This window comes from Durio zibethinus, chromosome 21, assembly GCF_047325235.1.
Source record: "Durio zibethinus cultivar Kanyao isolate XHJ-2024 chromosome 21, ASM4732523v1, whole genome shotgun sequence".
NCBI classification, from domain to species: Eukaryota; Viridiplantae; Streptophyta; class Magnoliopsida; order Malvales; family Malvaceae; genus Durio; species Durio zibethinus.
This window is the reverse complement of record NC_143182.1, coordinates 7,770,298-7,788,642: the sequence shown is the minus strand read 5'-3', so window position 1 is coordinate 7,788,642 and position 18,345 is coordinate 7,770,298. Positions and strand designations below refer to the sequence as shown.

At 37.8% G+C, this 18,345-nt stretch overlaps 3 protein-coding genes, 1 long non-coding RNA gene and 1 pseudogene across 7 annotated transcripts; 3 read left to right on the top strand and 2 right to left on the bottom strand.

Annotated features, from left to right (window-relative positions):
- Positions 1-118: 118 nt before the first annotated feature.
- Positions 119-1,568, top strand: LOC111305337 (acid phosphatase 1-like). The gene is made up of 3 exons (XM_022902772.2): positions 119-620; positions 811-1,020; positions 1,286-1,568. Exons 1-3 carry the CDS (start codon positions 241-243, stop codon positions 1,461-1,463), a joined length of 768 nt encoding a protein of 255 aa, XP_022758507.1. The 5' UTR covers positions 119-240; the 3' UTR covers positions 1,464-1,568.
- A 934-nt stretch (positions 1,569-2,502) lies between these two features.
- Positions 2,503-3,383, bottom strand: LOC149512839 (uncharacterized). The gene is made up of 2 exons (XR_016331038.1): positions 2,987-3,383; positions 2,503-2,566 (listed from the first exon to the last, which is right to left on the bottom strand). It is a non-coding gene; the product is annotated as an uncharacterized LOC149512839 (long non-coding RNA).
- A 32-nt stretch (positions 3,384-3,415) lies between these two features.
- Positions 3,416-9,151, top strand: LOC111305335 (protein PHOSPHATE STARVATION RESPONSE 1-like). Of its 3 annotated transcripts, none has more exons than XM_022902763.2 (8): positions 3,416-3,672; positions 4,556-5,207; positions 5,305-5,515; positions 5,601-5,677; positions 5,786-5,825; positions 6,534-6,591; positions 7,770-7,839; positions 8,591-9,151. In XM_022902763.2, the coding sequence occupies exons 2-8, from the start codon at positions 4,563-4,565 to the stop codon at positions 8,945-8,947; spliced, it is 1,458 nt and encodes a 485-aa protein (XP_022758498.2). In that variant the 5' UTR covers positions 3,416-3,672; positions 4,556-4,562; the 3' UTR covers positions 8,948-9,151. The 3 variants fall into 3 exon arrangements, with proteins under 3 accessions (XP_022758498.2, XP_022758499.2, XP_089605948.1); XM_022902764.2 differs by having other exon boundaries at positions 4,441-5,207; XM_089749822.1 differs by having other exon boundaries at positions 4,388-5,207.
- Positions 9,152-9,923: 772 nt separating this feature from the next.
- On the top strand, positions 9,924-13,013 carry LOC111306450 (cellulose synthase A catalytic subunit 4 [UDP-forming]-like; annotated as a pseudogene). The gene is made up of 7 exons (XR_016331037.1): positions 9,924-10,129; positions 10,252-10,386; positions 10,477-10,602; positions 10,705-10,917; positions 11,016-11,530; positions 11,631-11,985; positions 12,204-13,013. The product of XR_016331037.1 is annotated as a cellulose synthase A catalytic subunit 4 [UDP-forming]-like (transcript).
- Positions 12,988-17,073, bottom strand: LOC111305333 (uncharacterized). Its single transcript, XM_089749821.1, has 2 exons — positions 13,856-17,073; positions 12,988-13,739 (listed from the first exon to the last, which is right to left on the bottom strand). Exons 1-2 carry the CDS (start codon positions 16,923-16,925, stop codon positions 13,294-13,296), a joined length of 3,516 nt encoding a protein of 1,171 aa, XP_089605947.1. The 5' UTR covers positions 16,926-17,073; the 3' UTR covers positions 12,988-13,293.
- Positions 17,074-18,345: the final 1,272 nt, after the last annotated feature.

The following is an 18,345-nucleotide window of genomic DNA, read 5'->3' as shown; positions in this document are numbered from 1 at the left end:
GTTGGGCAGCATAATTTGACTTGCCTTTTGTTTGTCCACATGTTCATTAACCCTTAGCTAATATACTGTCTTCCATTTCAATAAATCATCATTCCATGTGATTTTTCAAACCCAGATCATGGCTCCAGTGCATACCCCACCTCCCATGTGACCCTTTTATCTGCCCTATCAACGTTCCAAATTCATCATCCTCTCTCTCCCCCCCCCCCCCGCCCCCCCTTCCCCTCTTTCTCTCTGCAAATGGCAAAAAAAACTCTGCTCATTTTAGCATTCACGAGCCTCTTCATAGGCCTAGCAGCTGCAGACTGGAACATTTTGGACCAAAAATGGAGAAAAGCAAGAAGAAATAGCCTGAAAAACTACTGTGAAAGTTGGAGGATCAATGTTGAGCTGAACAACATAAGGGAGTTCGAAGTAGTGCCCCAAGAATGTGTAGATTACATTAAGAAGTACATGATTTCATCACAGTACAAGGCTGACTCTGAGAGAGCAATTGAAGAAGTGACCTTATACTTAAGCAGTTGTTGCCCTTTCGAAAGTGATGGTAAAGATGCATGGATTTTCGATGTTGATGACACACTGATTTCTACTATTCCTTACTTCAAGAAACATGGTTTTGGGTAAGTTTATATCGAGATCATAAATATTTTTTTAATGCTGTTTTTGGTTATTGTATAGTATTTGAGCTAGTCCACTGTGCTGAGTATTGCCAGAGTTATGGTACCGCAGTTGTATATAATATTGTCAAGTGAATTTGGTTACATATGAATGTGCTGAACTAAATTCAATTGGTGATTGAAATTAAACCAGGGGAGAGAAGGTGAATTCAACTTCTTTGGAGGCATGGATGAAAGAGCGCAAGGCACCGGCTCTAGACCACACACTCAAGCTCTTCCATGAGATCAAAGATAGAGGAGTCAAAATCTTTCTAATCTCTTCAAGAAGGGAAACCCTTAGATCTCCTACTGTTGATAATCTCATCAATGTTGGATGCCACGGATGGACTAGTCTCATCTTAAGGTAAGCAACCTACCAAATTCCATCATTTTGCGGTGCTCATGGTATTTCCTTGCACTTTTCTCTGTAATTTGAGATCAAACTTTACCTCAAAAAATCTCTCGAACTGTAGTTGTAACTACTAATAGTTCAGCTGCCATTTCATAGCAAACATAGTTGCATCAACGCAGTTTAAGCCTTAAGGCTCTCCGAAATTGGCATTCTGTTTTGATTATCTTTGATTTTTTTTTTCCCTTGATCTGAATATTTTGTTTAACTCTGAATAAAGGAGTCTTGATGACGAATACATGCATGTGCAACAATACAAGTCCCAGGTGAGGAAAAGATTAGTGGATCAAGGGTACCGCATATGGGGAATCATCGGAGATCAATGGAGCAGTTTAAAGGGCCAGCCAGATGCGAAGAGAACATTCAAGCTTCCAAATTCCATTTACTACCTGTCTTAAAGCTTTTTCTGAATCAATTATATGCCTCATCTGTTGCATCCTAAATGTTTACAATCTACAGATTTGTCTTAATCCAATCAAATTAAACATTGGTTATTGTTATTATGGCATCCCATTTAATCTGCTTTGTATTTTCTCGTGGTTGTTCCAGTATCCAAAATAAAAAAATCAGTGATTAATATATGTTCAGATAGTTGATCAGACACTGGAATTCAGGAGGGTACAGATGAAACCAAAAACCATGGATGGTGCAGAAAATTGGAGCTCCATAGAGTTGTATAACCTCTTGCCATAGATGCTATAGCACCAATGAATTCACAACTCTCAATTTCAATCAACATTCAAGTCTAGTGAATCAAAGCTACTGGAAAATGAGAAACTCTGGCTTCACAATCTATAGAGAACATATACTTCCAGCAAGAAATTTCAGTGATTTATGTTCTATACAAAGCGTTTTATTCTTAGCTATTATTGCAGACATTTCTAGTAATCCAGTCATTGCCTTTGTTTATGCTTCTTTAAATGAGGATTTGAGCTATAAAAGTAGCTCTTGAGGACAGGATTTTGCCAATTCATCCAATACATATTGAGTTATGTGCGCTGCACAAAAGATAAGGAATCGTGGGGATCCTGGGGGATAACCATCAACTATTAGTGAGCAGAGCATCCCACTGGGAAAATGGCGAAATGACAAAAATCTAACTGCTAGACCCTTGTTTTGCTTTTTGATGCAAAGGTGGAAATTTGGTGGGGCAAGTGACTTCCATATGGGAAAGCACAATGCCATATCCCCAAGTACTGAAAGGGTAGTTATCCTATACTAAGAATAGGAGGGAGCCCACATTTTTTGTTTCCTGATAAGTAATCAAACATCCATATAACTTGTCTATTGCAAATAGTAGCTGAAACTATTAATGAAAACTACACTTCTGCATGCTGGAAACAATTAAAAGCTTGGCCCAAAATTATAGTCTTTCTGGTACCAATTCCATTAATGCTACGACTGAAGCATTCATCAAAGGCCAAGAGCAGCAAGTTGCTGAACTCAACTCGCATATATTCAACTGAAACAAGAGTTTTCCATTCGAACACCAAATAAGTGCCTAGAATCAAAATTGCAGTGAAGAAGGAAATTAAAAAAGCTATACATGAAAAAGGGTAAAATGAAACTTTTCTGGAAAGAGGCAGTTCTAAGATATCCCAGCAGGCATGGCTGATAGACGTAACTAAACAAGCAGTACAAGTTTCCACACAAACACGTAGGAAAAAGCAAAGCTCTGAACAGACAAATTTCAAGCCTGAAAGCCATCCCCATTAAATTTTAGATTGTTGGATTTCTCTTGGCAAAACATGTTGTATTGGACCTCATACAAAGATTCCATCTAACATGCCAACCGCTATATCACACTGTCCTTTTTTTCTTTGCCATTAATGACCACTGGAGAGTTTGATTTATTTTGTTAATTGTGCAAGAAAAAAGAAAAGACAATTAAAAGAAACAAAATCCTATGGAAATAGAATACCTAATTCTTGGCGTTCTTTGATTGTCTTGTCTTGATATAATTTGTCAGTTCAGCAAACTAAAGAACCATCCTTCTTTTGACACGTGTCAACTAAAATTCTCATGGACCATGTTTCTGTCTGAGAAGCCACATCCAAGAAACTCTCCCAAAATAATTAAAAAAAAGAAAGAAAAGGCTTTAAAATTAAAAAACCAAAAGGAAGAAGAAGAAGAAGAAGAAGAAGAAAATGCAGAGGCCCATTTGTCGTTTTAGCAACTGAAAGACCACGTCTCTCTCTCATCACATGAGCAAAACTAATGCCCACGTGCTACCCATCAGATATTTTCCCACCTACCTATAGCAATTCTCCACGTCTACAATCATGTGGACCCCACAGCCAATTCCAGACACTGTTCTACATATATATTCCATTCCATCTCCAGAGAGGTTGCGAACACGCGCCACGAACGGCTCGTGAGCCCAATCACTGTTTGTTTCTTATTAGCTTCAGGGCCGGAAAGGGCCAAAATGAAGGGGCAAAAGCTCTCTTCGTCACCGTTCACTTCCTTGTTGGGCCAACGCCGCCGACGGAATTTAAAAAAAAAAATGCCTATGATTCTATAATAGTTTCCCCCATAATCCCGAATTTTGGATTCGATTCTCTTTGGTGGGTTTTCAATCCTGTGAGGTTTCTATCAAGTTTTTAGGTAAGAATCGTTGTACCCATTTGCTTGTTTTTGCTTAATTTCGCTTTATTTAGAGGTAAAAAATCTTAAATTTAGTGTTTTCTATTTAATGAAGTTTCAGTTAAATTTAATGCTTTTTCAAGATGTTTAAGGTTGTAATTGAATTGGGTTGTCTCTGTTTTTTGGGGATGTTTATGTCATTCTTTTGATGCTTTGCATGTTGGGATATATGAAATTTTTTTCTGCGAATTTCACATTTTCAATTGATAGGGTGAATTTCTTTTGTTTTTTGGTTTTTCTGATGTTTGATTTTTGGAGCTTTTTATCACTGTTTTGGTGGAATTTTGGGCATGGTGATTATATTTAAAAGCTTTGGATTTTTTCTTTTTGTGAAAAATCTAGTATTTTGACATAAATTGAATGGAGCTCGGGCTCACTGACACACACACTTATATGTATATGTACATGTATATGTATATAGCTCTAGAAAAGGTAGGATTGCTTAAAACATTTATTTAGCCAAGTTCTAGATGTATGAGATAAGTTTATTTGACTCAAAAGTTTGTTTTTATAAGAAGGGCTGACAAAGTAATGGTCTGAACGCATGTGAGCACTTTTTTCTTCTTCCTGTTGTTCTGTGCATCTTAATTTTGGAATCAGTGTTTCCTAAGAGTTTTCTGGGGTTGGTGTTTTTTCGTATACATCAATCTCTTTTTTTTTTATTTTTATTTATTAGATAATGTTAACTGATGCCAAAAGTTATGACCTTTCCTTGTGGGCATTTGCAAGCACAAACAAGGGTGCTTTCTGGAGCTTTTATTGGTTCGTCTGCAACAGTATGAACTGTGCCAGTTAAGCTAATATTGATTGACCAAACAATTGACACCCTCATTTTTAATTTAAGGACAACTATGGAGGCACGACCTGCTATATCAATTGAGAGATCAGGTGCAAGGCAGCTTAGTAAGCTGGGGGTGTCTGGAGGATTGACATCATCTTTACCAGCCCTTTCAACGCATTTGGAAGAGACATATCAAAAGTTGCCTGACACTCAACAGGTGTCTGCAGAAAGGGAACTGATGACAAGACCTCTAGTACATGCTACTCGTATACCCACCAATTGTGGGGTGGTTGGTCACATATTTTCATCATCCTCTGGATTTTCGAGTGATCTTCATTGCTCATCTGCACCACAACATGAAAAGCATTCAAGAAATGCTCCTGTCATTTCTCAGTCACCAACTAATGCTGCAGCTTTGCCATTATCTCATTTGTCAAATCCAACGCTGCCTCAATCTACAATATCAAGTCATTACAATAAAGAAAATAGTGGTTCTTGGTGCACAGATCCGGGTTTTCTTGATTTTCCTGTAAGCACCCCTGTCCAAAGCAGTCAAGTAGAAAGCAACAGTTGTAGTGGTATCATCACATCAGAGGACTTCAGCAAACGAAATGATTGGCAGGAATGGGCAGACCAGCTTATCACTGATGATGATCCATTGGCCTCCAATTGGAATGAGCTTCTTGTTGACAATATTATCGATCTGGAACCAAAGGTGTGGATTTTTTCATGAAGATTAATCTTCATCACATAAACTTAATATTTTTTGTCATTTTTTATCTTTGTTCCATATTCCCTTCTTGTTGCTTCAGATGCTATATCAGGTGGCAAAACCATGCACAACCATACCTGCACAGAAACCCCAAGTACATCAGCAGCATCCTTCTCCATCTGTAGAAAGTCGGAGTGTTGCAAACCCATCTTCATCAGCAAATAGTGCCTCTGCAAAGCCACGAATGCGATGGACACCAGAACTTCATGAAACCTTCGTTGAGGCTGTCAGCCAACTGGGAGGCAGTGAAAGTGTGTAACTTCCGGCTCTCATGAAATTGTTTGCCAAAAATTGTTAGGCTTATGTTTCAATTTGTTTGGTATTTTCAACTTACAGGAGCTACTCCAAAGGGGGTGTTGAAGCTTATGCAAGTTGAAGGCTTGACTATTTATCATGTTAAAAGTCACTTGCAGGTACATACACTTCTCTTGTAATTATTAAATAATTTGCGTCTGTATGTGTGCTCAAAGGCACTGGTTAGATTATCCTTTTAACTGGAGATATCACTCTCTTAACTGTAGAAATACAGGACAAATAGGTACAAACCAGAGTCATCAGAAGGTATCTGTCAAGCTCCCTTCAAGTTTCTTCCCTTTTCCTATTTGTGTTACTTCTCTGCAGGCACACATCTAGTGCCTGTTTTGCTTTATTGGAAAATAATTTTTTGAAAGGGTGGTTCATTCCTTGATACTCGTTCCAATATTTTCTCATAGTGACTTATGTTGGGGTTGAGGGGGATTGTTGAGAGCTACATAGTCCATCTTGTCATCATCAATGAAGTGATCATTTTTTTTTTTTCATCATTTGGTTTAGTTGGTTCCAGAATCTCTAGCTGTCCGGTGAAAATGTATGATGCATGTCTATCCTGCACTCAATAATCCTAGCCACACATACGGATGTATTAGAGATCATAGCAATGTATTTTGATGGATGGATTGTTGAGACTTGAGAGGTGTATGGTCCATCTTGTCCTCATGAATGAAGTGGAGATCAATTTTTCTTCATTTTGATAAACCAGTTCCAGAATCTTCAGCTGTGCAGTGAAAATTTTTTTCTTCATTCGCTCACTTATTTCCATCCTTAATTTATCCATGAAAGTGGTTATCTTTGTAGTTGGCATTGATACTTTGTCATTTTCAGTTACTTCAGTTATTGGATCATAACAGATTTAAGTGACTTATATTATGTATATTGGATCTTCAAAAATTCTCAATGTCAGATTGGGGGCATCACTATGTGTCTAGCTGAAAAAATGACTCTTGCTTGCAGGATCCTCAGAGAAAAATTTGACTCCTATGGAAGAAATATCATCTCTGGACTTGAAAATGTAAGTAATTTCTAATGAGTTGTCAAGGATTATGTTTATGTGTTTTTCTGGCTTAGAGGATTGCATGATTTATTGTTTGAGCATCTGGTTTCACAATTTGCAGGCTTTCATAAATTCTGATTAGTGTACTTAGTACTTATCCGGACCTTTGTTGTTATAAATGAGTTGGATGCTGCCATTCCTAATGGGGAAATATCACCTTTTAAGAATATGGTTAGTGACACAAGGCAAGGGTCTTCTAAAATTTGCGGGAACTCTACTAATTGGAAAATAATTCATGTTCAAATCTTGCAAACCATCTGCTAAGCTCATTATATGGAAAATGCCTATCGGAAACCATGAAAGGGATGGTTGATGGGTCCGTTAGTTCATAGTTCAGTTCCCTTAACTGGTGCTGATTGTGCATCAAATCTTAGGTGATGGTTAAGTTGTGGCACAAATAAGTTTGTCATGTGCTTAAAAAAAAAAATGTTTGCCATGAGTGTTTCTTGGTAATTCTATTTGGTGGGGAGATGAACGTGACACCCCCAATCCTACATTGGAAAAATGCGTGGATATGGTATGATATATATGTAGAAATCTAAACCTAAACCTGTGAGATGGTTTTTGTGGGATAAAATTGTGAGACTTTTTAGTCAGAGCGGACAGTACCTCCCAGGTTGGGTGCGGATCTCTACAAATTGTATTAGAGCTGTTACCAATTGACGGAAACTAAATGCTACATAATGGGGAGTCACCTCTAGAATCCCAACGTCTGGTGTAATCTTGGTCTTGTGGTTGGACTCGGCTTGACAAGGACGTCAAGATTTAAAGGTGAGGAGATTGTGATGTCCCTAATCCCACATTGGAAGAATGTGTAGATATGGTATGATATATATGTAGAGATCTAAACTTAAACCTATGAGGTGCTTTTTGTGAAACAAAACCGGAATACTTTCGAATCAAAATGGATAATACCTTGCAGGTCGGGTACTAGTCTCCACAATGAAGCTACAAAATTTACAGTTTTTTTTCCTATTTTGTTGTTGCATTTGCAAAGATTTGATTATAGAAGATTCCTAATGGAATCCTTAATGAGCAACATACCTAATATTCAAGGTCTAATGAAGCTTCACTGTGTTGATTTGCTTAATTTAGTTTATCATATTAAATGAATTGTTCATTTTGAACTGGAACAGGGGTATGGGGATCACTGAAGCTTTGTGGTTACAGATGGAAGTCCAGAAGCAGCTGCATGAACAGCTTGAGGTATGAATTTGTGTCAGAAAGGATTTGGGGGCATAAAAGTAGCATACTTTGTACTTAAATAAATCCATCTTGAAATATGCCTAGGAATCAGAGAACAGGAAATCTTTTTTTCTCCTTATAACTAATAGAAATTATGTTTCTGGTGTGCTCTCATTAAAATGCATGGCTTCAGAATTTGAACCTCGACAAACTGATTTTAATTGTTCGGGGAAGCTGGGAGCATCTGCTGAGTATTTGCAGATTGAGGTGATATGATACCATAATCCTATTGGATTAAGGGCATTTAAAGAAACTGTTTTCCTTGGAACTCTTTTAACTTGGATATTATGCTAATTTAGGCATTTTAGACAAGGGTGTCATTATTGCTAAGATATCACATCACACATATGTGGCTGTTGCATTTGATAAATCACTTTCTTTGTTGTAGTTTTTTTCAGCAACAACTTTGAGGGAATATATGTGCCCTGGCTTGATTACCATCAGGCAATGAAATGTGCTTAATAATTCTTAGAATGAAGACTGGCCATCTGAAATATATTTAGTAGGATAGTGGCTTTTGCTGATTTAAAGTTAAAGACAGATCGGCTTAAGCAGTGAACTGATTACTATCACTATGTAATGCATCAATTATGCCTTGTGGAGGTCTGCACCATTATGGTCAAAGTTCTCAACGAACCCATCACTCATTGATGTTTCAGTTTTTTCTCTGGTGCCTGTTGGTGTAATGTTTATATCTTTCCTGATTCTGCAGATTCAAAGAAATTTACAGTTGCGAATAGAAGAAGAAGGGAGGTACCTCCAAATGATGTTTGAGAAGCAAAAGTCAGGTTTAGACAAGCTGAAGGTGTCACCTTCTAATCCAGAGAATCCACCCGCTGCTTCAGATGCTACCAAAGAGACTCCTGCAAAAAGTGAACTGGAAGCCTCCCAGATGGATCATGTAAATTCAGGAACTGACAATGTTAATGCAAAGTCCATGTTGGCGAGAAGTTCACAAGAAATGGGTGGAGAGCAAAAGGCACATGCAAATGGTGATCTTGAGAGAGCCAAAATCTGTGTTTCTGAATTGAGTTCACAACACTCAAAGCGTCCAAGAATGGAAGAATAAGTTATAATGGCTTTGAACTGATAAGCATAAATATTTCATGGATGATTTTAGTAGTAGGATACCCCGAGTTGAGATAAGGATAAAGCTTTTGAAGTTTCAAGGCCCTCTCCCCCCCTTGTTATGTCCTTGTGGACAATTGCTTAAGCACTCTGATACTTGGTTCATAAAACAAAAGCTTATAAGAAGGTTGAGTTTGATTTTCCAGTTTCTAAACTCCTGAAGTGACAATGAAGATGCATTAAATACTGGCTGCACAAATTGCATTATTTATTCCAGTGAAGGTGTCCCATTTTTTGGAATATAGTTGTCTTAAATAAAATTCCTTCTCCTAGATTTGTACATGGCTTTAATGACATCCTGCTTGGTACCCACCTGTCACCTCACAACATCCTATATGCTATATATATTATATCTGTTAGTATTTCCATCTTCAGAACGAAAATAACGACTTTTTTTCCAGTGTATCTGTGGATGTACATGAAATAAAATAAATGACATTGACCCCTTGAATATTTCCAGCATTTATTATCCTGGAATATTATTCTGATTTCTGGGTATATAAGAAAGGAATTTTTGGATAAACTGATAGAAGCTGCTCGGGCAGGCATGCAAAGCTAAAGGAACAGGGAATACCTTGAAGTACTGCTACGGTGAATGAAACAAAGAAATGGATAATAAAGAGCAAAGGCTTGTCTTCCAAGATGATTTAAGCTCTTCCTGCCATTAATGTTTCTGATACAAGCAGTGCTGGTCTTGAAAATAATATAATTAAGCCGTATCAAATCAGCGGCGTGACTGAACTGGCCACCATGGTTAAATCTTTCCCAGGAAAAGGGTACTCCTCTGTTTCAATTTCAAGTAGGAATTATGATTATTTAGCTAATACTATTGGTTTAACTATGGACTCGAGAACTAGTTCTCCTGTAAGAAAACTGACCACAGATTAGAGTAGGTCGAAGTTTATATTAAAGTTAGTTGGCTTGTTGTGTATCGGATGATGGTGCTTCCATGCTTCTTTTCGACACACTATCTGAAACTGCCGAGTTTGCGAGGAGGTGGGTATCATTTTGCAAGAAGCGTAATGTCGAGCCTAGGGCACCTGAGTTTTATTTCTTCGAGAAGATAGATTACTTGAAAGGCAAGGTGCATCCTAGCTTTGTAAAATAACGCAGAGCCATGAAAGTAAGTTGCCAAACTCGCTGTTCACTTTTTTTTTTTTTGATACGAAGTACCAATGTCCCTCATCGTGTTAAAACAAGTAAGTTAACGAGGGTTTAAAATATTTTGCCCACGGTTTACTGTAGAGGGAATATGAGGAATTTAAAGTGAGGATCAACGCACTGGTTGCAAAAGCTCAGAAGAAACCGGAAGGATGGGTGATGCAGGATGGCACCCCATGGCCTGGAAATAACGCACGTGATCATCCTGGAATGATTAAGGTAATTTGATAACAGCATCAAATGTTGATTTATCCCTGAAAATATTTAAGACCAAATCATAGTGGAACTTGAAAGTTACTTGCTTTACAGGTATATCTAGGGGTTGCCGGTGCACTTGATGTGGATGGCAAGGAGCTGCCTCGGCTTGTGTATGTATCTCGTGAGAAACGGCCCAGTCATCAACACCACAAGAAAGCCGGTGCCATGAATGCTCCGGTGAGTACTGTTTAGTCTCTAATTTCTTGTTTGTTTCGTTTGTGAGATCAAAAAGTAGTAAATGATTTTTTGCTCTTGTTTGATCATGGATGTCATTGCCAGGTTCGAGTCTCTGCAGTGCTTACTAATGCATCCTTCATGTTGAATCTGGATTGTGATCACTACATCAACAACAGCAAGACCCTCAGGGAAGCTATGTGCTTTTTAACGGATCCCCAGTTTGGAAAGAAGCTTTGCTATGTTCAATTTCCTCAGAGGTTTGATGGTATCGATCGTTACGATAGATATGCTAATCGCAATGTTGTCTTCTTCGATGTAAATCATAGTACAGAATATGACTTTGTTTGCTTTTTTTTTTTCATTTTGATTTTGAAAATTGGTAACTAATTCTACAACGCCGTTTTTGGTTATGGATCAACATGTTAGGGTTAGATGGGCTTTAAGGCCCTGTATATGTAGGTACACGGTATGTCTTCAACAGGCAGGCACTTTATGGCTATGACCCGCCAGTCTCCGAGAAGCGACCAAAGATGACATGCGACTGCTGGCCTTCATGGTGTTGCTGTTGCTATGGAGGATCAAGGAAAAAGTCAAAGAAGAAAGAAGAGAAAAAGAGCTTACTTGGAGATCTTCTACACACCAAGAAGAAGAAAATGATGGGAAAGAACTATGTTAGAAATGGATCTGCACCAGTCTTCGATCTTGAAGAGGTTGAAGAAGGGCTTGAAGGATACAAGGAATTTGAGAAATCATCACTAATGTTACAGAAGAATTTTGAGAAACGCTTTCGGCTAACACCAGTCTTCATTACTTCAACTCTGATGCAAAATGGTGGTCTTCCTGCGGGCACTATTCCACATCACTTATAAAGGAGGCCATTCATGTAATTAGCTGTGGCTATGAAGAGAAAACAGAGTGGGGCAAAGAGGTGAGTAATATTATAACGAGCCCCTTGTCCCTGTATACATACTATTGTAATTCTAGAAACTTGAGGAGATTACTGATGGTGAAAATTATTTGCTTCAGAGATTGGATGGATTTATGGGTCTGTAACGGAAGATATTCTAAGAGGTTTTAAGATGCACTGTAGAGGGTGGAAGTCAGTTTACTGTGTACCAAAAAGACCAGCATTCAAAGGGTCAGCTCCAATCAATCTATCTGATCGTTTGCACCAAGTTCTGAGATGGGCTCTTGGTTCTGTAGGAATTTTCCTCAGTCGTCACTGCGCACTTTGGTATGACTATGGTGGAAGACTGAAATGGCTAGAGAGGCTTTCTTGCATGAACACCATCGTTTATGCTTTCACTTCGATACCTTTACTCGCCTATTGTACTATCTATTCCAGCTGTTTGTCTCCTGACTGGAAAATTCATCATCCCAACTGTAAGTATTATGGAGATTGCTTCGTAAAACCTTCTGAAAGTGATTGATTAATTAGGCCATGAAAATCTGATTTTGATTTGCTTCGAGGTGATGTACCTGGTTTATCTTTGGCATGTACAACTATATAAAAAGGAACAGAGAATAGGCCAATAGAATCTTGAGAATTTTTATTCCAAGAACCTTTTTCTTTAATCTTGGCCATTTTGTTTTATTTGCAGCTGAACAACTTTACAAGTGTATGGTTCTTGGCACTTTTCCTTTCCATCATAGCAGCTGGTGTGCTTGAACTTCGATGGAGTGGAGTTAGCATCCAAGACTGGTGGCGCAATGAACAATTCTGGTTTATTGGTGGTGTCTCCGCACATCTTTTTGCTGTCTTCCAAGGCCTGCTCAAAGTCCTTGCTGGAGTTGACACCAACTTCACTGTAACAGCAAAAGCCGCAGATGATGTTGAGTTTGGTCAGCTTTACCTCTTCAAATGGACCACTGTCCTAATCCCTTCAACAACTCTAATAAAATTGAATATGGTGGGAATCGTGGCTGGGGTGTCTGATGCAATTAACAATGGTTATGGTTCATGGGGTCCCTTGTTTGGAAAGCTATTCTTCGTCTTCTGGGTCATTCTGCACCTCTATCCTTTCCTCAAAGGTTTGATGGGAAGGCAAAACAGGACTCCAACCATTGTTGTGCTGTGGTCTATACTTCTGGCATCAATTTTCTCACTGGTCTGGGTTCGGATTGATCCTTTTTTGCCCAAGCAAACAGGTCCAGTCCTGTGGAGTGGATTGTTGATCATGCCTTTCTGGTCCTTACAATCTCATTATTTCTTTTTGGCTGTATGCCACTATTGATAGCTTTGATCCTCCAAATGTTTTGAACCTTTTTGAAGGGATTTATATTTGTATATATAGTCTCTTTAGTTGGTAATGCAAGAAAGAGCATCAACGATCACTTATTTCATACATTATACAACATAATATTCAAAATTTCATTGCAATCATATGTCAATAATATTTTTTTCTTTGTTAGATTTTGATTTCTTTTTTTATTTTTTGATTAATCACTTTTACTCAGTAATTACTCAAACTACCCAAACTTTGCACCAAAAGCAACAAGAATACCAACACCGGCCTAGATTTATAACAGGGTGCCCGGCCTAGGTTCAGCAACGGACACCTCTTCCAGCTATGTGACTTTTGGAGCTCAATCCAAATCCTAACATTCTTATTTACTGGCCACTAACCCTCTAAAACACAGAAATAAACACTCTAGTGCAACTTCTTAAGTGGCATATATAATAGAAGCCTCCTAACTCCCCATGGCACCAGGATTCGATTGGCACTCTGCCTTCTCCAAGTTGAAACTTGCTGGTTTGTTCCGTACCTTTATATTCTTTAGGCCAGCCAGCATGCTAATTGTTATCGTTCCCAATGGTTCATCCAGGCAAGCCTGGGTTCCTGCTGACAGTTCTTGCGCCACAAAATGCATGGGAGGTCGTGACTCTGGTGTGACACGAGCACAAGCTAAGCCCACAGCCACTACAAAAACAACATCCATTGCAATTTGTCCTGTCGGCGGTGGAAGTCGTTGGTCTAGCACATCCATTAGAAACAATTTTTTGTTGTTTGACGACAATGGTGTTGACAATGAACTCAAAAGCTCCCCTGGGTGCTTTCCCAGCATAAGCTCTAATGCTACCACGCCAAAGCTGTAAATATCACATTTTTCTGTGATTCGCATTGAGAGTGCGAGCTCTAAAGAAAACAAAGTTAGTCACCTATTAAAGAAAATAAGGAAAAACAAAAGTCATGAAAACTAAAGCCGTTAAAACATTATTCCGAAAAAGGAATTAATTAATCAATTAACTAACCTGGCGCAATGTAGCCATAAGACCCAACAACTAAGGTCCAATTGGATGAATTTGGGTTCAACAATCTCGCAACGCCAAAATCTGAGAGTTTTGGCGCAAAATCTGACTCGAGCAAAATGTTATTCAAAGATATGTCTCGGTGTATAATTGGTGGAAAACAGTCATGGTGCAAGTAAGAAATTGCATGAGCCAGTCCCTGCACAATTTTCAACCTTGTAGGCCAGTCCAGCGCCTCCTCACCCTCGTATAACACGCTTCTCAAACTACCCTTCTCCACATATTCGTAGACCAGGTACATAAGCTCCTTACTAGAATAGAACCCGTATAACTTGACGATGCTTCGATGCCTAACTTTTATCATCATGCGAATCTCGTTCTCAAAAATCTGATTGATGACCTGAATGTCCTCGGAGTCTGACATGTTAAGTTTTTTAACCGCAACCACCCGACCTGTGCGCAATAATGCTTTATAAACATGTCCAGAGCCTCCTTTTCCGATGCAGTGCTTGTCATCGAAGTTCTCTGTTGCTTTTACAACATCACTGAACGTAAATGTTACATTTCTTTCCCATATAATTGAAACAGAACTGTCACAGCTCCTACGAGCTTCAGTTTCCTCGTCGAGCAATCGGCTTCGCTGATAACATATGAGAACTCCAACGACGATTAGTGCCACAAACAATAGGCCTGAGACAGAAACACTGATGTCAATAAGAGCCCTACTGTTGTAATTTCTGGACCCATTGGGAGTTGATTTGCAACGAGTTAATTCCTCAAAATCTCCACACAAATCTGAGTTTCCCACAAAAGCTTTTCCTGAAGCATTTAGGAACACACCATCACTTGGAACGGGGCCAGCCAAGTCATTGTAGGAGAAATCGAATGAACAGAGATTAATCATCTTGGAAAATGAAGTAGGGAATCTGCCTGAGAGATGGTTATGTGAAACGTTGAGATTCTCCAACATCATAAGCCTATCTAGGTCTCGATGTATATCTCCTGAGAGTGAATTGCTGCTGAGATCCAAAAAAAATTGCAAATGAAATAAGCTACCCAACTCAGATGGTATTTCGCCAGATAATTTGTTGTGGCTCAAATTCATGCTTATTAAATTGCCACAATTGGCAAGCACTTTCGGTATTGTTCCTATCAATTTGTTCTCTGACAAATCGAGGTACTGTAAATTCAGTAAATTGCCCACACTCTGAGGGATGTCACCTGTGAGATAATTCCGCCTCAAATTGAGTTTGATCAGCGTGCTTAAATTACCCAGATGAGAAGGAATTTGCCCAGTAAACAGATTGTCACTCAGATCAACAAAGAATAGATTAGCATTAATTGCAAATGCATTCAGGATGTTACCCGTAAACAAATTCCCTTTTACAGAGAAATATTCAAGAGCAAAGCCACTACACAATTCAGCCGGTAATTCTCCAGAGAAGCCGTTGTTTGAAAAGCTCACACTAAACAACCAAGGACTATTCTTCCCAAAATCCCGAGGAATGCTACCCAAGAAATTATTAGTGGACACGAAGAATGCTATTAGGTTGGTGAGGTTAGAAATTGTGTCCGGTAATTCCCCATGCAAGAGGTTTGTGTTGACATCAAGAGACTGCAAGGATGTCATATTTCCAACCTCTGGTGGAATTGTGCCGTTAAGATAATTATCGAAAAGCTGTAAACCTTCAAGGTTTGAAAGACTCCATATAGTTGGAGGAATTGGACCCGTAAGCTGATTTTCAGAAAGGTCCAAAATTTTCATGGAATTCAAGTTTCCAATCTCTGAAGGAATTGAGCCGGAGAGTTTATTATTATAGAGAAAGAGGATTTGGAGCTTTGACAATAGGCCTATTTCTGGTGGAATAGACCCCGTGAATAAATTGTTTTGAAGTTGCAAATCGATCAAGTTGGTCCAATTAGAAATGAGAAATGGTGGGATCTCGCCGACAAGAGAATTTTCAGAAAAACCCAAATCAGTTATTTTTGTGAGTTGTGACAATGACATAGGCAACTCTCCACTCAGTTGATTCCCATCTAAGGCCAAAAAGGTGAGGTTAGTACAAGAACCAAGCTCGGATGGGATTGTAGAATTTAAGCCATTTGAGCGGAGATCAAATTCCCTGAGCTTTCTTAGTTGGCCTAAAGAAGATGGAATCTTCCCTTCAAACGAATTTTCAAGCGTTTCAATAATTTCAATATCAGACATGGTTCCTATACTATCAGGAATTGAACCATTTAACCGATTGGTTCCTAGTTGAAGATCTATGAGTTTGGAAAGCTTGGAAATGTTTGATGATAATGGTCCTTGAAAGGAATTACTAGAGAGATTGAGGTACTCAAGCTTGCTCAGATTGGTGTACAATGATTCTGGTATTGGACCAATCAAGCTATTCAGTGACAAGTCTAGGGAAGTAAGATTATGACAGTTGAGTATAAATTGAGGAAATTCCAATTGAAGTTCATTGTAAGCTAAGCTGAGGTGTGTCAACAAAGGCATGGCCAAGAAATCGGACGAGTCAGAAGAAACAAAGTAGTTATATCCAAGGTCGAGGTACCTTACTTTTTGGAGATTGCTAACTTGAGGAGGAATGGTACCAGTGAGATTGTTGTTGAACAGACTCAGATATTGAAGCTCCGTTAGAAGACCTATCTCCGATGGTATGGTTCCTCCAAAAGAATTGTTGCTCAAGTCCAAGACACGGAGTTTGGACAGAGAACCAATTTCGGACGGTATTGGCCCTGCCATAGTGTTATTCATTAGGTCAAAACGCGTGAGATTGGTAAATGGAGTGAAATTGAATTGAGCAATGGAACCAGACACGTTTGCATTGGAAAGGCTGATTTCGGACACTGTTCCAGTGCCATCGCAGGTAATGGAAGTCCAGTTGCAGAGGTTGTTGAGATTGGAAAGGGACCAAGAATTGAGAGAAGGTGGCGAAAAAAGCAAGCTGTTCTTCCATAGGACGAGTGCTTCCGCTTGTGTTCTTGCTGAACATGAGATCTTCAATGGAAGTAAAGAAAGCAAAACAATGTGGAAGAGAGCAAGACAGGGATTTCTAAAAGTTGACATGCTTTAGTTGCTGAGAATTTAGTAATTTAAGTTTGGGGTTTAGTTTAGAACTTCAGATGATGAACTTTCTTATAGATAGGAGGAGAAGGGCATATATTTCCATGCCGTAAACATTCAATTTCCAAGTCTTCTTCTTGGTTGCCATAAATTGGTCTACCAGTGGTGCTATTTGATTGGGAAATTTGCCCTTTTCCACTCAATAAAAGCGTGTAGGCCACAGCACTGACCCAGTTGACGAGTTGACGTTGAGGCATTGATTTTTAACATGCATGGATTACATTTTTAAAATTATAAGTACAAGAAGACTTACCATTATCATCAATTATTAGATTTATATAAAATATATGATTAAATAATCAATTAATAAATTAAAATAAATTATATTATAATTTGACAATCAAACCCCCAAACAATATAATTTGAATATTAAAATATCAAATTTCCAAAATTTCCTCTTACCATTGAATAATTCATTGGCCTATTCTTTTGGTCTTAATTCCATGTTCAACTATTTCCAAGCTACCCCACCTTTGTGCGTTTCCACTCACTTTTTCTGACAAAATGGAAGGGAGATTATATTAATCTGTAACAGGTATTAGCCAATTCTCAGGTATGCCTCACGTGAACTTTTACTTGTAAAGTACTCTAGATTTAGGTTCAACTATCATCAAGGGTGAGTTTTGTCCAAGTATTATTAAGTGTGAGTTTTATCTAATTACACGTTGATTTATTGGTTGTTGATTTGGTCTAATTACTTATTGATTTACTGGTTGTTGATTTAATTTGATTATTGATTTCATTTTTATATATACTAAAAATATTTTATTATGATTATAATTTCTAATCATACATTACATAGAGATTAAAAATATTGTATAATTATTTTATTTTTTAATTTTTTAATTTTTTTAATGATATAATTAAAAAAATTCGTATTTAATACACTATTAGTATAAATTTTTAATTTCACAAATAATGTTAAAAGATTAACACATATTCTATTTTTATTTTTAATTTCACAAATAATTTAAAATTTTTATTGTCAATATATTAGATAATTTTTCATTAAAGATATACTTACTTTATCTCATTTTTGTCCATTTTTATATCCCAAAAGTATGTATATTTTTAAACATTTATTCTCTTACTTTTTTTTAAAATATTTTTAAAATATTTTTTATTTTTTTTACTTTTCAACATTAAAATTTTGACACATCAATTTTATAAAAAAATTAAAATAAAAAAGGAGTAATAAATCGTCAAACTCTTTATGAATTACGTATTCAAATTCATGATTATCATGTGAGTTTTATGATAAGAGTTTTTCCTGAATAAAATTCTAGGACTGCATCTTTTAGAATTAGTAAAATAAATTTCCAAAAACAGGGTAGACAATGTATTGCTTGTAAATTCATTTGAT

Bases quoted from the DNA above. Each gene is read 5' to 3' on its own strand.
- LOC111305337 (XM_022902772.2), top strand. From the start codon at position 241: ATGGCAAAAAAAACTCTGCTCATTTTAGCATTCACGAGCCTCTTCATA. The intron at 621-810 runs GTAAGTTTATAT...AAATTAAACCAG, and splicing joins TTCAAGAAACATGGTTTTGG to GGGAGAGAAGGTGAATTCAA. The intron at 1,021-1,285 runs GTAAGCAACCTA...CTCTGAATAAAG, and splicing joins TGGACTAGTCTCATCTTAAG to GAGTCTTGATGACGAATACA.
- LOC111305333 (XM_089749821.1), bottom strand. From the start codon at position 16,925: ATGTCAACTTTTAGAAATCCCTGTCTTGCTCTCTTCCACATTGTTTTG. The intron at 13,740-13,855 runs GTTAGTTAATTG...TGTTTTCTTTAG, and splicing joins TTATGGCTACATTGCGCCAG to AGCTCGCACTCTCAATGCGA.
- LOC111305335 (XM_022902763.2), top strand. From the start codon at position 4,563: ATGGAGGCACGACCTGCTATATCAATTGAGAGATCAGGTGCAAGGCAG. The intron at 6,592-7,769 runs GTAAGTAATTTC...GAACTGGAACAG, and splicing joins TCATCTCTGGACTTGAAAAT to GGGTATGGGGATCACTGAAG. The intron at 7,840-8,590 runs GTATGAATTTGT...CTGATTCTGCAG, and splicing joins AGCTGCATGAACAGCTTGAG to ATTCAAAGAAATTTACAGTT.